This window comes from Uranotaenia lowii, chromosome 3 (genome assembly GCF_029784155.1).
Source record: "Uranotaenia lowii strain MFRU-FL chromosome 3, ASM2978415v1, whole genome shotgun sequence".
Classification (NCBI taxonomy): domain Eukaryota; kingdom Metazoa; phylum Arthropoda; class Insecta; order Diptera; family Culicidae; genus Uranotaenia; species Uranotaenia lowii.
In genome coordinates this window covers 13,279,487-13,297,843 of record NC_073693.1, presented here as the reverse complement: position 1 = coordinate 13,297,843, position 18,357 = coordinate 13,279,487, and the positions used below count along the sequence as shown (strand labels likewise).

General features: G+C 32.2%; 1 protein-coding gene across 2 annotated transcripts in view; it reads left to right on the top strand.

Annotated features, from left to right (window-relative positions):
• LOC129755687 (diuretic hormone receptor-like) overlaps positions 1-18,357 on the top strand; it is a 121,384-nt gene that overhangs the window by 71,624 nt on the left and 31,403 nt on the right. For both annotated transcript variants that reach the window (XR_008739302.1, XM_055752304.1), the window contains exons 7-8: positions 218-403; positions 15,643-15,770. Coding sequence is in view for 1 of the 2 variants with exons in the window: in XM_055752304.1 (XP_055608279.1) it covers positions 218-403; positions 15,643-15,770 (314 nt within the window). In the remaining variant the exon portion in view is untranslated. The remainder of the gene's footprint in view (positions 1-217; positions 404-15,642; positions 15,771-18,357) is intronic.

Sequence of the window (18,357 nt, the reverse complement as noted above, 5' to 3'; positions counted from 1 at the left end):
TGGCCCCGGAAGTGGACATGGTCCTGGAACATGTCCACAGCCCACCTGCTACTAATTGCGTGAGGGCCAACTTTTCCGTGGAATGTGGAAAATCCATTAGTGCTGGCTTTTATGTTCCTGCTGCTTACTTTTTGGTCTCTAAGCCTGGTTCTAGTAGTAATTTTTCGTGTGGCTTTTATTTTTCCTGCATACATTCGTACACAAACACACGCTCTAGGTGCTAATCACGAAACTCCGGTCGGCCAACACGGTCGAAACTCGCCAATATCGCAAAGCATCGAAGGCCCTGCTGGTCCTAATTCCGCTGCTGGGCATCACGTACCTGGTCTTCCTGGCTGCTCCGGCCGAGGGCATCGTCAGTGACATTTTCGCCATCGCCCGGGCACTGCTGCTGAGCACGCAGGTGAGTTGTGATTTCAGAATATTCCCTTTTGGTTGGGTCCCCTGTACTCTGAGTAATGTGAAAATATGTGACCGCATATCTAACAACTATTTTCACATAAAGTGCACTCTGTAGCATATTCGGTTGTTTGCATTAGAAGTATTTGTACATTGTACATACAACCGTGGAGAAGGGCAATCGCATGAGTGGACAATCTTAGGCATTCCTTCTGTGTTGATGTAAATCATGCTCGAAAGTTAATTGCGTACCGTGCCGTAATTATTTGTTTTAACAAAGGCCACTCTTGAAGTTTTTTAATCAATTAGCCTGGTGAGTAGTTTTTATCACGAGTTAGCTCATAGTAAAGTAACATTGATTTCAATAGAAACTTCACTATTTAGTTTTAATCCAACATTGTGAGACTTCCAATATGATTTCAACGAGATACAAGAGCTTTTAAGATATGCAATATTCAACAAGTTCCCAGTCTAGGCTTTCAGGATTGCTTCCGAAACTATAACTTAGCAAAACCATATTTGACGAAATTGTTCAAACGTTTCAAATTGAGTTCATGTCTAACACAAAAGTATTGAACAATTTTTCATTAGTTTACCATTGGGAGATAATGTATAAAAGGCTTATTTCTTCATGACATTTCCAAGAAACTTAAGCAATTTCCATCACAGAAAGTGAAAATGTTTTTCGCAAAAACATTGAATTTCTTTCGGCAATCTTGGTTGAATCCCGTAGATTTCTAGATGAAACTCGATGTTCGCCATTTTTACTTTTGTTCTTTTTGATAAAAAATTAACCGGTTTGGTCCTCCATTGTCATATTCGTTAGAAGCATCTAAGAAACTATATAGTATGAGCTGTTTTTGTAATACTCCTGCCAAACTCAGCTGATTCAGCCAACTTTTTGAATCAGAAGATATTCTGTGCATTCTTTGAAATAAAAATGATGAAAAAATTAACTTCCAATTTTCAATCAGCATTTTCGGTGGCTTCATGAATGGGGACAAACATTAATCCATATATATAAAAATGGATTTCTGTCTGTCTGTCTGTTCCCTATAGACTCGGAAACCACTGAACCGATTTGCGTGAAACTTAGTAGGGGGGGTATTGAAGGCAGGGGAAGGTTCCTATTATGGTTTGAGACCCCTCTCTCTCTTATGAAGGGGGGAGGGGTCTCCCAAACATAAGACAATTTTTTGCATAACTCGAGAACCAATCAAGCAAATGGTATTAAATTCGGCATGGGGTGGTATTCGGAAAAGAGGAATATTTCTAAAAATATAAGGTATCCCTCCCTCCTCTCAGTGGGTTGATAGGAAAGGGGAGGGGGGCTACCTTACAATTTTTCATTTAACTCGAAAACTAATCGAGATATTGGAAAAAAATTTGGCATTGTAAGGTATTTTGATTTGAAAAATATTTCAATGATTATTTGAGGCCCCTCCCTCTTTCCAGTAGAAAGGGGGAGGGGACCTCTTTTATAATTTCTCACATAAATCAAAAACTGATAAAGCAAATGGATCCAAATTTGGCATGGGAGGGTATTTGGATACGAAAAATATTTCTATGATAATTTTGAGACCCTTCCCTCTTTCCATTGTGGAGATATAAAGGGGGGAGGGGGCCTTTTTTATAATTTTTTATATAACTCAAAAACTAATTAAGCAAATGGAATCAAATTTGGCATGGGCGGGAATTTGGGAACGTGACATGTTCTAATGATTGTTTGAAACCCCTTCCTTCATCCAGCGGAAAGAAAGGAAAGAGGGAGGGTGTTTCATACAATTTTAACTGCATAACTCGAGAACTACAACAGCAACTGGAACCAAATTTGGCATGGAACGATATTTGGGTACGAGAAATGCTGGCATCCCTCACTCCTTCAAAAAGGAGGATGAAAACGGAGAGGAGAGGTCTCCCTTACAATTTTCAGTATCACTGGAGAGCTGATCGAGAAAATGGAAACATATTTGGCATGTGAGCGTATTTGGACACCAGAAATGTTTCTATTATGAATGGAAGCCCCACCTTTTCTTCAGCGGAAAGATACAAAGGGGGAAAGGGAGGCTTCCATACAAATTTTTTGCATAACTCGAGAATTAATCGAGCAAATGAAACCAAATTTGGTTTCATAAAGTATTTATTTATGTATGAGAAATACTTTTATCAATATTATGTTCTCCTCCCTCCATTTAATGAGGAGAATGGATGGGGGGAAGGTGCTTCCTTTCAAGTTTAAGCATAACTCAAGAGTTTACTACGCAAATAAAACCAAATTTGGCATGGGATGATATTTCAATACTAGAAACTTTTCTATGTGAAACAATTCCTTTCTTGCAGTAGGAGTATGAAATTGGGAATATAGGAAGGGAAGAGGAAAGCTTATATTAAACTTTATTTTTAACAAAATCCGAGAAATGAACAAAAATAACACGGAAAATCATTTTGGTATGATTTCATGATTATCTGACACACCATCCTCCTTTCAGTGAGTAGGTACATAGGAGGAGGGAGGTGCGCCCAATACAATTTTGTTAGCATAAGTTCTCAATTTATGCTAAAGAAGCCAATAAATGGAAACAAACTTAGTTACGAGATATGTTTATACGATTGTTATTGACCCTTACGCTTTACAGTGCAAAGAGATGAAGAAAGGAGGGGGCTCCATATAAATGTTGTTGTAAAGCTTGAAAATTTATCAACCATTGGAACTATATTTGAAATAAGAGGATTTGTGGGCTCGGAAAAAATGGATATGATTACACTAATTTACAGCATTTTTGATCTTAGCAAACTGAAGGTCATTTTTAATGTGAAATCGGGCACTGAAATCGAAAATTAAATTAAAAAAAATCTCAGTAGAACAGTTTTTGAGTTATGCTCAAAATATGAAAATTTGAAAAAATAAGAAAAGTACTTTTACTTAGATTAAAATATCTCGGACTGGATAACAGAAATTTTAAATCTCTTTTTTGCATATTAAAGGTAAATAAATATTCTTTCGATCATTTGAACTTCATTTTTGTGTATAATCAAAAGTATTGTTGATATTCGTGACTTTATGATAGAAAAAATTATAAAAACCGCGTTTTCAGAGAAAATTTTATTTCAGTGGAAGTTTTAGACTCGATGGTATCATTTGAAAAATCTGATTTTCTATTGACCTTAAATGTCAACTAAAACGATGATTTCAAGTAGTTATTTATCAACATTGGTTGAAATTTGAAGAAGGTATGGTTACTTTACCATAATAGTAATTTTTGCATTTTTGAATAATTCAACGAACCGCAGTGTACTTATTATGCATGCAGAAAAAATCCAAAATATGAGCGCTAATAATCATAGCAGCTTTGCCTACTAGCGACACGTCGCATACGTCGCGACGTTGAAAATAATATCGACGCACCGCAAGTTTCCTAGGAAACCTGGAGCATGTGATTGATGCCGTAAGGAAAATATACAATAAATAACATAAACATTGTTCGAGTACTACATCGAAATCGCCTGCTGGACTGAAAAAAGAAAAACAAACCTGCGAATGACAGAAACCTCGCTAGTAAAAAAGCGTCGCTAGTCCTACTGTCGCTATTCGGTTTGGTGCTATACACATAATATCATAGTATAGGAAGAATTAAGCATGGAAAATCTCATTCACTACAATTCAAAATTATTTATCAGCTTACCAGAAGGTCACATGCCAAATTTCAGAGCGATCAGACCATGGGGAGGGGTTACTTGAGTCTCTGAAGTGAATTTGATTTTAAGGTATTATGCACGGAAGGAACAAAAAATACTGGTTTTTCATTAATAATTTTTTTCATCACAAGCCGAATTAATTTTATTTCATTCACATTTCATTCGAAGACTGCAACACGATTGGACTTGAAACAAAAAAGTTATTGCTTTTCTAAAATTGAATTTCGGCCGAAAATTCTCGTATAAAACACAATGCGTAAAAAGTACTCAGTGCGTGTTATTTTTTGTTTCAAGTCCAATCGTGTTGCAACATTCGGCTTGTGATGAAAAAAGTTATTAATGAAAAACCAGTATTTTTTGTTCCTTCCGAGCATAATACCTTAAAATCAAATTCACTTCAGAGACTCAAGTAACCCCTCCCCATGGTCTGATCGTTCTGAAATTTGGCATGTGACCTTCTGGTAAGCTGATAAATAATTCTGAATTGTAGCAAGTGAGATTTTCCATGTTTAATTCTTCCTATACTATGATTAGTACACTGCGGTTCGTTAAATTATAAAAAAATGCAAAAATTTCAATTATGGTATAGTAACCATAACTTCTTCAATTTTCAACCAATTTTGATAAATAACTACTTGAAATCTTCGTTTTGAATTGACATTTAAGGTCAACTCGCTAATTTTGAAATACTCAGAGCCCGCCTCCATATTACTCAGACATCGTTTTTTGTATGGCACAGTCGTCGTTTGATCTAAAACGACTCAGTTTTTCCGAGTAACGACTACTCAGACGACTCGAAAATTGGCACTCAGCGAATTCGGGTGCTTGAAGGCGACAACTGAGTAAATTTGGATCAGTTTCTGCGAGGCAGACGTTTTTGTTTGTTTTCGGCTACAAAGAATTGGGAAATTGATATGGTAAATGTACATTTTTAACGGTAATCTAATAATAATAACGTGCTTTTGATAATTTTACAGGGAATTGCGATGATTTTTTGTCGAATCAGAGATGCATCAAAAAACATCCTTCGGATTGCGTTGCAAGTTTGCCGGCGATAAAGTCCAGGAACGAACAAAAACAGCATCTTGAAAAATCGAGCGTACTGTGGTTGCGTTGGTTCCAAAATAATGTTTCCCAATCCGGTAACGCAGAATAGGTCCCGCAGGAAGCGTAACCCGACCTCAGAAAAATGAAGATTTTTTTTTAAATAAAGATTTATGTGCAATATTTCGACTTTTTATTTATTGAATCAACCAATCCATAACATTTTCCGAAAATTATACAGGTTTTTACTTTCCCAGCGTGAAAAAATCCGATCAAAAACCGACCCGAAAGAATTCATGCATTCTGAGTAACCTCGACTCAGAAGTCGCGAAAAGAGCAGTTAGTCAGATCTGAGTAAAGGCCGTTTAGTCAGAACTGAGTAAATGCGGTTTTGGCGACAACTGAGTAACCGTCACTCTGAACTGAGTAGCTGAAAGTTAGCGAGAATAGAAAATCAGATTTTTCAAATCTTTCCATCGAGTCTAAAACTTCCGCTGAAAAAAAATTTCTGAAAATTATAGACGGATAGATTAGATTAGGAAGCATGAAAGGTGTTGAAAATGAGCCATGAGCGTGATTTGAGAAAACTTCTTGCCGCACAAGACCATTTGTCCTGCACCGTATCATTGTCTAGAAGAAGTAAATAGAAATCTTCATTTGAGCCGGCCGTACATTTCCTTTTGTCCGATCGGGGTACGAAAAACACGTACTTCGATCCATCCAAGTATCATTGTATAGATCAATGCAAAGTCAGCCTATCGACTTTGCTTCTTCTAGACAATGATACGGTGCTGGACAAATGGTCTTGTGCGGCAAGAAGTTTTCTCAAATCACGCTCATGGCTCATTTTCAACACCTTTCATGCTTCCTAATCTAATCTATCCGTCTGTTGTGGTTCGGAATGAAAAAACTATCTCGACAGCAGTACTGTTTGCACGCTTCAAAGCTATAAATATAGGATTTTATTAGTGACTGATGTGAGGGTTTTAATAGACATATTTCAACCTATATTTAGGTTTTTCCTATCGTTCTCTGAACCAATCCTATACAAGGCCGTTAGCATAAGCTATGATCACCTCTGTTGAGTAGGTTTGCATTAATATCTATGTTACATCAAATTTGCTTGTACTCACTATTTTGATATGTTGTGAACTACTGGTTCTACAGATTTAGCTCAAACTCCCGAAATACCGTACAAAAGGTTCGTTGCAACTAATCTAGACCTATGGAATCATGATTAGGTTAACTCTCCTGCTCTATTTTCTAATTATTGTTCATTCAATGATCCTTATCGAATCGGCTATAAAACTAATTGCACCTCTAATCCAACTTTACTGCAACGTCTTCACTAGTGCTTGAAATGATTTAACTGGGAAAAACAACTGACTACTTTTATCAAAGATTCAACTCAATTCTTGCAAGTCATACCATCATGCGGACAGCGACCAATGTTTGTAAATATATGCTTGGATGTCATTTCAGGGAGCTGTCGGATTCTTCTAAGGAATCTTCCGGACAAACAATTGGAAAAACGTTCGTTACTGCCAAAATTCGTTACTCAACTGATGCTTCACGCACATTTGTCTTTCCTCCTCTTTTTCTCTTTTCTAACCGTTTCTAAAAGGCCTTTTACACACTCAACTAGAACCATTCATTTCCATGTTTAAATCGATTAATATGTTTAATCATTGTTTCAAACTTTTCATTTCTGCTATTGTTCATCTGTATCCTACAATCTCCTTCACGCCTACTCTTTAAAAGTTTACGCCTTGATGATATTAAGACTGCTTCTTATTTAATACAAAGTCAAAAAAAATAAGCTAATTCTTTCGATAATATCCAATTTTTATATTTATGTTGCACACAATTTCATGCTAAATGTAATTTTTGTTCCATTTTTTGGATCACATTAAATCCCATCCCAAATAAAAATTATGGAATAGAACATTTGATTCTTTTAATTCTTTACCAAAGATTTGAATTCAATTCAGTTATGTCTAATTATACGGCTCTTTTTTTCATTTTATTTAAATTCATAAATATATTATTTTTTTTATTTATACCAAGACGTAGTTATAGAAGCATTTTCTTTTTTTATATACAACCCTGTATTCTTACTCAAAAGAATGGGGCTTAATCTTAATTTTATTTTTTCATTTATGAATAAACGAAATACTTTTTTTTTTAATTTCAACCAATTTTTTTTTATCTTTGTCGTCGTATATTTGCGACAGTTTTTTTTTTAATTATTCAATTTCACTATTTCGTTTTTTTTTTCTAATTATCATTAAGAAGAATTCTTCTTCTCTTCTTCTTACATCAACATGGCCAAAACATGTAGGCATCCTGGAAAATGGAAGACTTGCATCTTTCATTTTTCTTTTCAGCGTATTATCTGTTACATATTTTTATGCATTGCAGATTCTACTACGGCCAGGCCAACCATGTGATGAAAACCGCAAAAGATTCAGGAACAAGAGAGGAATGAAGCGTGGAGTTCCCTACCAAACGCTTCATATGATATTTTGCTAAAATTTAACACTATTGATTGATTGGTAATTGGGAAAAACCTAGGACGAATAAGGGTTAAAGGAGTAATTTTAAAAAGAAACGATCTCACCAAACTCCAAAGGTTCCTGCTGGTACTATCTCCCTATTTTTCCTGGTTCCGGTCAACTTCAAATTGGTTGCATTCACATGTTCTCAACATCACTGTTCCCTCAGTTTCAACCGCCTAACATCAATCGCCAATTGATTATTCGCGTTTACCTTAGGCTCTGTCAAGTACTCAAAAAAGAAAACGAGCCGAAGATGAATGTTGCTCAGACCTCCAGTTTGTTTTTTCCGTTCTTCTACTCGGAGAAAACAACATGAGCATTTTACGAAAACAAAAATTTTAACGGAAATACACTCATCGATTGATGCACAATCAAAAGATCATCAAATCCCTCCAACCGTAACTTAACTTATTTGATTCCAAGTATGAAAATCACGACGACCGGAAATAGAATTCATTTTTCTATAACCAACGATTGATTTTCTTCACGCACGATTCGCCAAGCACTACAGAACACCAAATTTAGAAATGAAAAGCATCTATTTCAATTATTTGGATTGGAAATTCACCAAAATTTATATTCGCGAAAATACAAACGAGAAAACGTGACGTTGGAAAAAAAAATTATCATTAAGAAGAATTGACATTTTTATTCATATTTTTTCTCTTTTTAATCTCGATTTTTTTTTTCTATTTTACCATCTTGAACAATTTATAATTTATTTAAAATTTTCTCACCATGTTATTAATTTTTTCTATGCCATTTTTTTGGTAAATATTTAAAAATTTTATTGAAGATTTTTTTTCTGATTTTGATTTTTAATCATAACTTTTTTTTGTTTAGTTTTATTTGGATATCAAATGTTTTTAACTTTTTTTTTACTTCTCATAAACTATTTTTTTTAGCATACAGTCTTGAACAATTTAAAATTTATTTAAATTTTCTCTGTTTTTTCGTTTTTCATCACTTAACTTTACGATTCCGGTTTTTTTTCTATTTTATCATCTTCAACAACTTTAAATTTATTTTGAATATATCCTCACCATTATCTGATAATTATTTGATTCTGTCTCATAATATTTTTCATCGCTGTTTTTTTTTTTTGTATTTTTTATCCTTTTTTTTAATCAAATATTTTGACTGTTGCTTATTATCCTAAAAATTCACAATTTTAGTTATATTTTTCTATCTTACCGTTTTGAAGAATTCATATTTTTCATGTTTCATGTTTTTCTCTTTACCGTCTTGAACAATTTTCAATCATTTTCTCTCATCATGTTTTTTTTATATCATTATTCGATTCTATCTCATAATATTTTTCTCTGTGCCATCCACTTGTTGTTCAACTTTTTTTGCAAGTTCACCGCTGATTTAAATTTTTCAAAAATTCATTGACGTTTTAATTTAAACCATTTTTGATGCTTTGTAATCTAATATTTGGAAAACTCTTTTATAATTTCTCACCGTATCCTTAAAAATTTTTTTTTGCTACTGCCTTGAACAATTTTTTATTTAAATTATTTTTTTTTTTTATAACAATTTTCTATTTAACTGCCCGTGATCATTTTAAAATTAATTTCAGTTTTTTTTTCAACGTGTGTTTTCTGATTGTTTTAGATTCTATCACAAAATATATTTTTCTAATTTTGGTTAATTTTGTACTATTTTGTCGCTGATTTTTTTTTTATAATTATTATAACTTTTAATTTTCAGTAAAGTTTGTTTTCAACTGGTTTTTGTTTGGTCATGTTTTTATAATTTGAAGTTTTCTTATCACATAATTTCACGATTTCATTTTTTTTTTTTAATTGTCTCGAACAATTTCTTATTTATTTTGAATTTTCTCTCACCATGTTGATTAATCGATTTCATTTTCATGTCATCTATTATCTACACCTTCTTGGTTTTTTTTTTGTTAAATTGTATCTAGTTTGAAATTTATAATTTCGTTGTCATTTGTTTTTTTTTTAACAACTTAAGAATAGATTGATCAAAGCTTGTATTTTTTTCTGCACTGTAAATTAGTTTTATGGCACATCCTTTTTTAATGTTTATTTATCTCAAAATCTTTCTATCTCAATTCTCGACTTTTAAATTTAAAACTCTTGAAAGAAATCTTAGAAGCCTTCCGTTTTATTTTCTTTCTTTTTTTTTAATTCAATTCTCTTATTATTGTAATTCAGAATTCCGCCTTCTCATCGAAATTCCATAGCTTATCAATAATTCAACTTCGCCTTCTCATCGAAGTCAAATTTTGTATTCGAAGAACTTCGCCTTCTCATCGAAGTCCATTAAGTGTAATTATTATTTTTTTTTCAATTTTGATTTTCATTTTCCTTTTTTTTCAGAAGCTTCGCCTTCCCATCGAAGTTCCTTTACTCATGATATATCTTTCTATTTTCTTCTTATCATTGCATCATTTATTAGGATCTCCGCCTCATCGAAGTCCTGTTTTAAAAACTACCATCTTAGATCTTTTTTTTTTCATATAATTTGGCTTGCTTTTTGTTTTAACCGGAAATAAGCTTCTAAGGTTTCCTTCAAAATCCATTTAATTCACCTTTTTTTCACTTCACATTATCAACATATCGCACTTTTTACGCGGAAGATACTTACTTATTCCGGGGAGCCACGACTGCGCCATTGTCGGATTCTTCTAAGGAATCTTCCGGACAAACAATTGGAAAAACGTCCGTTACTGCCAAAATTCGTTACTCAACTGATGCTTCACGCACATTTGTCTTTCCTCCTCTTTTTCTCTTTTCTAACCGTTTCTAAAAGGCCTTTTACACACTCAACTAGAACCATTCATTTCCATGTTTAAATCGATTAATATGTTTAATCATTGTTTCAAACTTTTCATTTCTGCTATTGTTCATCTGTATCCTACAGGAGCCACTGGGACTCACACCACTCACGTCGTCTAACCCAGGGGTATTTCCATCCGTCTATAATTTTCATTACTTTCATTTGAAATTCTTCCTATTAGAATGTATAATTCACCGAAATGACATTAATTATTAAAATTAAAATCATAAAACTATTGATTATACGCAAAAATGAAGTTCAAATGATCGATAGAAAATTTATTCACTTTTAATATGCAAAAAAGAGATTCCTAATTACTGTTATGCGTTCCGAGATATTTTAATCTAAGTAAAAGTACTTTTTTATTTTTTCAAATTTTCATATTTGGAGCATAACTCAAAAACTGTTCTACTGAGAATTTTTTGAATTTCATTTGCGGAATCAGCGCCCGATTTCACATTAAAAATTTAAGTCGGTCAATGAAGTTCACGATTTTTTTTAAATTTTGTAAACCAGTGCTATTAAAGACCACGACCTCCATTCATCAGGGGATGATGGGAAGGACTGGGGGGGCTCTATTATCAGTTTTTAGCATAAATCCAGCATATATATCAAGCAAAACCAAATATATTTTAAAAGTTAGATTGTTTGCATAAGATTAATTTTAGACCCTCCTTTTTCAGGACGAAGCTAATAGAAACAGATAAAAATTATCAGAACTTATAGATCAAGATTCAGAAAATTAGTTTAAGTCATCTTAGTATTGCAATTCGAAACTCCAGCTTATGCTCTCATTTCATAGCGAATGCTTTTGAATTATGTTACAATTTGATTCAAAATAATGCCAACAAAACAATAAAAATTTGAATCATATCCGAAAATATCATTTGTTTTTGAAAGGTGCAGCAAAGCACACCGGGTCAGCTAGTCAATAATAAAACTCGTAGAGTTTGAATACCGTGAAATTTACGTTGTTTTAAGTTGTTCCCTTAGCCGTGCGAACGGGATGAGGGGAGGTGTCAGAGGTTAACCATAAACCCCCCCCCCCCCATGGAGATTTATTTCAAGTAAGATTTAAAGATCAATAAATGAATTTACTATAGTTACTGGGAATGTTTCGATTTCAAAAGGTGTTCAAAAATAAGTTTAAACAAACATGTCACTCAAAGTCAAAAACATTTCATTTTACAAAATTATGATTATCACAAAGGTCATCACGAATTGATTTTTTTTTATTATTATTATTATTCTAAGTTTAGAGTTGCAATTCAACAAATCTTTTATCTTGATACTCAAATCTTGAGACAAAAAAACTTGGTGTATGGGGTTTTATCAAGAAGTGTAACCAAATAAGTTCAAAATTTAAAACCAACCATTTTAATTTCATAATTCATTCATCGGATAATAATTTTACACATCATCAAACTATAAGCCATGTGACAGGAGTTCAATACTCACGAAAGTCAATAGAATAAGCCAAAAAAATCTAAATCCTAGTATCCATTTCTTTGTTACTAATCTTTTTGATTATAAAAAATCGTTTATGTCATTACAAATTTTATGCTCTTATGAAATATTCTTCAAGAAACCAATTTCAGGCTCAATTGAACATATTTTTCTTGTTCTTCTCAATGCTAAATACTCAGCTTCATATTAAAAAGGGTTTTGGTAAATTACACAAGACCACAACATTCACATTTTTCCAAGATTCAAAGAATTTAAGAACTTATTATGGTCAAATTGGGTACCCTGAATTCAAATATTCAGTAAGTTTTTTTTTCTATCGGCTTTTATTTTTGAATAAACTTTTGAAAAAAGGTAAAAATCATTTAAGAAATTTATGCATTTTTTGGAAAAACCTTAAAAAATTAAATTTGAAATAAATTATCAACTTTCCTCAAGACCGCAAATGCTTTCAACTTCTGCGAAGAAAGCTGTATAGAATTTCTATATGTTTCCTTTACCCCATTTTGTTTTTCAATTCGAGAGTTTTAACGATTTTTCAAATAGTTTTCAACCAATTTGAATTTTAGATCACTTTTTAAACAAACATCAGATCATTTAGCAGAATTTAACAAATAGATTGGAGGGAATAAAATCTTTCTTCAGTAATATCAGTAATACTAATGATGATAAATTTCAATTTTTTTAAAACAGTAGTATTTAACCTTTTCAGATAATTTTGCATTTACGTTTTTCATTTATTTATTTTCAAGAAAATATTATTCATAAATTGAGTGAAGAATTCAGAATCCGTTTTTTTATTTCATGTAGATTTGTTAGTTCATCAGTTATCAATGATTGGTTTCACTAAAAACTCAACTACACTTCATTTTAAAAACCATTTCACCAAAACAAGAAGTGACAGACAAAATCGAACAAAAGATTAGAGTTCAGGACGGTATTTAAAATCTACCTCATTTTTGAAAACATGGGCTCCAAAATGCTTTTTTCTTGAATGACCTATTAAGTTCATTGGATACATTTTTAAAATGTCAAGATGATTTTATTAAAAAAAATGTCTGAATTGTTAAATAAACTTATCTTTTCCATTTTCCTTTATTGTTCTAATTTTCAAAAATTTACTAATTTTATAGAATCGTTTTATAGTTTTATCGTATCTTTTAAAGTCAATTTTAAAAGATCCTTTCCAGTCCTTTTTAGGACCCAATATTCTAAAAGACGACGAAAAAATATTCAGAGCTTAAAATTTTACACATCAAAACTCGCGCTCAAAAATAAAAAAATGTTTCACTGGTTTTTATTATTTTAAATAATCTTTCTTGAATCGATAATATTTTTCTAATCAATCTATGAAAGGTTCAAAAGATGATTCGAAGTAGCAGCTGTTTAGAAAAATGACTATGTACACAATGTTAAGTAAATAAGTGTATGTTTCATGTTTGAATATTTATAACAAAACTGGGAATTCCTTTTTTTTATACGTTTCTTATTGATCATTCAAGAAATCGCCCATTATCCAACCTGTACATTGGCTGTTTTAGCATTCCATGATGAACATGTTGTTTTATAAATGCTTCAATTAAAAAAGAAATAGAAACTTAATTTAAGATTATCAATGATCAACAATTATTAGCAGCTTTCCTAAACAATCATTAATCCTGGTCTGAAATTTATTCTACAATTGGGTTTTGATTTCTTTTTAAATCTTTTGTTACATCTTGTATATTCTATTTCTGTGCATTACTCATGTCCAAAGCTTGAAATTTTGGTTTCATTTGAAATTTCAGTTCGCACTATGTTTCTGATGTTTCTGAAATTTTGAATTCAAATTTATAAACTAGACTGCTTAAAATTTATTTTCTAGTAAATTTCTAATTCATAATAAGGATCATCATTTTGAATAATTTATAATTGACTTATCGGGAATTACATTAATTTAAATTTTGAATGAATAAAAATATAATGTTTACAACAATTATTAAGACACTTAATACGCAAATTTTGCACTAGATTTCAATTATCTACGACTTTTCCTTCCGAAGTTATCGCAATTTTAAGTTTTATTCTTACCTAATTTAGCGAAATTCTCGGGTGAAATGGGACAAATAGATCCAAAAACAAAATATCACATCTTCAAGCTTGATTCAAGTACAACAAACTAATCTAGAAACTACTTGTCTACTAGAGAACGGTTTGCATACATTTTTTAACTCTTAGTCTTTAACGAGAAAATAGAGATTAATTGTTATTATTTTTGTCATAAATTTGCAAGGAATGAATTATCTGTTTAGGTGTCTGCAATATCAAGAGAGCTATTGAATGGTTGGAGAATATTTGATGATATCGATGCTATCTTTAAACATTTTTTAAACAGTTTTTACAATTTCAATGAAAGCTTATTGCTATTCAATTTCAAATATGTTATTTAAAAATCTGATAAAATTTCAATGCGTTTTTATGTGCTTTTTGATGATTTCAGTTACAATTTGATAAAGTTATGAGCAAAAGTCAAAGAAACACTCAAATACTTTATAGCTGTCAGAAATTATAGGCAATTCAATTATTACATTGTTTTTCGGATCTCTTCATTCGGAATCAACTACAGATAACCAAGTTGAACAAATGTACTCATTTTTGAAACATTGAGAAACTAGAATAAATTACCTACACAATAAATAAAAAATCATCGATATCAATCAACATTTGCGACCACGGGAACGACAACAAACTATAGGTTAAATTTCTCCGAAACGAATATTTTGCGAACAGCTTTAGAGGGTTAAATACGTCCATCTTCAGCCTTATAATTGAAGGTTTTCAAGTCGAGACACGTTTATTGACAGACGAAAATGTGCTGGTTAGCTGATAGTTTTCGCCACGTCCGGAATTTTTCGTATTTCAACTTCAAATGTTCCAAACAACTAAAACGAATCAGGAAATAAATCAAATTTTATCAGTCCACAGGCAGCTGAAGCTAGTCCAATAAAGTGTAATGCTTATCCAGGATAAGAAGAACGGTAATTTTTATACCTTTTCCTATTTTAACTGGCAGTTGAGGCAGTCCTTCATGGTAGGGATTATTTTCGTTGCTTTTCTTGTTTTGCCGTGACAGATTCCCGGAAGCACAAGTCGAACGCCAGCCAGCCGTCAGGTAACCTTCATTCTAGTAAAAGCAAAAATAGTAACTGGGTCAGCCAAATTGCCTCCACACATGACAACCTTTCCCGGAGCCACTTGAAGTCAATTGAACTGGCAGGTGAAGGTTAGACGTTTTAGACGTTTTTATGTTGACTTTTTCTTCTGAGACCAGAATTATTACACCATGCAATGGCGTGGGAAAATATGTATGTTTTAACGGGTTTTAACGTGTGAGTTAACATCGAACCATTTTTTCTACTTCCCATATTATCTACTTCCATAAATTCTGAACAATTTCTACTGGGTTGTCACTGTTTGTAGCAAACTTATCATAAATATGTATTGATATGGAGCTTCGAGCCAAAAAAATATACCATAAATTTCTCCGAATATTGAACCCCAATAAGCCTCTCAATCTTCGTAAATCCTACTCTACAGGCTGCAGGCAACAATAAGCGTACTAAATCAAAATATTTATATGCAACTGCTACCGACTACTGCTGCCATTTTCCCATTCTCCGTTTCCATTTTGCAGGGCTTCTCGGTATCGCTATTCTACTGCTTCCTGAACTCGGAAGTCCGGCTGGCCCTGCGCCATCGACTGGAACGCTGGCGAGACGAGCGGAACATCCGGATAGGTCAAGTCCGGCAACGAAGCCGACGGTAAGTCAATAAGCTACCCCTATTTAGGAATCCGAAGAGGAGAAACTAGCGGGGAATCGAAGTGCATTGTGACATAAATCTCGTGAGCTGGTCCCCAATCAGCATATGCTTAGGGGGTCCCCTTTTTACTTTTATTATATACATAAACTTTACACAAGATTTTGAGCGACAAAAATTCATCCTATTTTTGCCTGTGATTTATTAAAACCTATTTGTTGAAATTTCTGCTAAAATTATAAAAATGAGACACCCTATAAATCAGTCAAACGCAACTACTATGACATTATTCACGATGTACAAATTTGCTGAAGTAACATGAAAAGACTCTGACGAAGCAAATTTGCTCAAAGCAAAATCTATTGCCCAATGGCATATTTTATGTTTTATCAATTCAAAGAATCAATTCTCATGCAATTCTACCCGCAAAATGATTGAGGTAGTGAAACAGAAAATTTAATATAAACTCCAAAATTGTCAAAATTGTCAAAATTGTCAAAATTGTCAAAATTGTCAAAATTGTCAAAATTGTCAAAATTGACAAAATTGACAAAATTGACAAAATTGACAAAATTGACAAAATTGACAAAATTGACAAAATTGACAAAATTGACAAAATTGACAAAATTGACAAAATTGACAAAATTGACAAAATTGACAAAATTGACAAAATTGACAAAATTGACAAAATTGACAAAATTGACAAAATTGACAAAATTGACAAAATTGACAAAATTGACAAAATTGACAAAATTGACAAAATTGACAAAATTGACAAAATTGACAAAATTGACAAAATTGACAAAATTGACAAAATTGACTAAATTGACAAAATTGACAAAATTGACAAAATTGACAAAATTGACAAAATTGACAAAATTGACAAAATTGACAAAATTGACAAAATTGACAAAATTGACAAAATTGACAAAATTGACAAAATTGACAAAATTGACAAAATTGACAAAATTGACAAAATTGACAAAATTGACAAAATTGACAAAATTGACAAAATTGACAAAATTGACAAAATTGACAAAATTGACAAAATTGACAAAATTGACAAAATTGACAAAATTGACAAAATTGACAAAATTGACAAAAATTGACAAAATTGACAAAATTGACAAAATTGACAAAATTGACAAAATTGACAAAATTGACAAAATTGACAAAATTGACAAAATTGACAAAATTGACAAAATTGACAAAATTGACAAAATTGACAAAATTGACAAAATTGACAAAATTGACAAAATTGACAAAATTGACAAAATTGACAAAATTGACAAAATTGACAAAATTGACAAAATTTGAAAATTGACAAAATTGATCAATTGACAAAATTTACAAAATTGATCAAATTGACAAAATTGACAAAATAGACAAAATTGACAAAATTGATGAAATTGACAAAATTTTGTTGAAAATTGTCAAAAATTGTCAACAATTATCAAAAATTGTCAAGAAATTGTCAAAAATTGTCAAAAATTTTCAAAAAAGTCCAAAAATTGTCAAAAATTGTCAGAAATTGTCAAAAATTGTCAAAATTGACAAAAATTGACCAAAAATTACAAAATTTTTCGAAAATTGACAAAAATTAACAAAAATAAACAAAGTTAAAAAAATTTAGAATAATCGATGAAAATTGACAAAAATTTACCAAAAATTACAAAAATTGATAAAAATTGACAAAACATGACAAAAATTTATGAAAAGGCAAAATTTGAAGGATTAGCAAAGCTCCGCTTTAATCTGCCCTTGTTTCATGAATACTTCTAGAAAAAAGCACCATCAAGTTAAATGTAGTGCACACTTCTATTACGGCATGGAAAACATCGTAAAACATGCATCGGGCAACAGAGCAAAAAGTTGATAATTTACTGCGCTGTTTTTTTCCGCCAATCGGTTTCCGCTCATTTTTTCCCTCTATATCCTGCATTTTATTTCTATTGTTTCTTAAAAGGTGTAATAAATTGCACCTCTCCTCGTCATCAGCGTCGGCGTCGGCGTCGTCACCTTCGTTTTCATTTTGCTCTTGAATTTCACACCGGCAGCAGCAATGGAAAACATCCAATACCTACTGCTGCTCCTAGACGATTATCCCATAAATAAAATGCGATTACAACGCTCTCACCATTGAATGGGTAGAATGGGATAAAAGACATTCTCGTTGACCTTAAGTGACAACTTTCTTTCAAGCGAACTAGAGTTATCGATCAACTAGGGGCATTTTACCCCATCGAATCCCAACCGATTCTGAACGGAACGGATAATAAAAAGGACTATTTAAGACCACACCAGCAATGGGTTCGATATGCGTGTAACTACAGAAACAGGAAGCAATAAAATGGTAATGATACCAGAAAGTTTGTGGGGCAGAAATTAATTATTTTGATACATACATAAATTTGTTATTCACAAATATTTCTGAAGATGGCATTTCTCGTACGTTGTATGATCATAATGGCCATCGAATATATGGGGTAAAAATTGAAAATATGACCCATTAAAAGTTCTTTTTGGTCAAAACGTCAAAACGTCAAAACGAAAATAAACCAAAATTCAGCCAGCAGACAGACAGACAGAC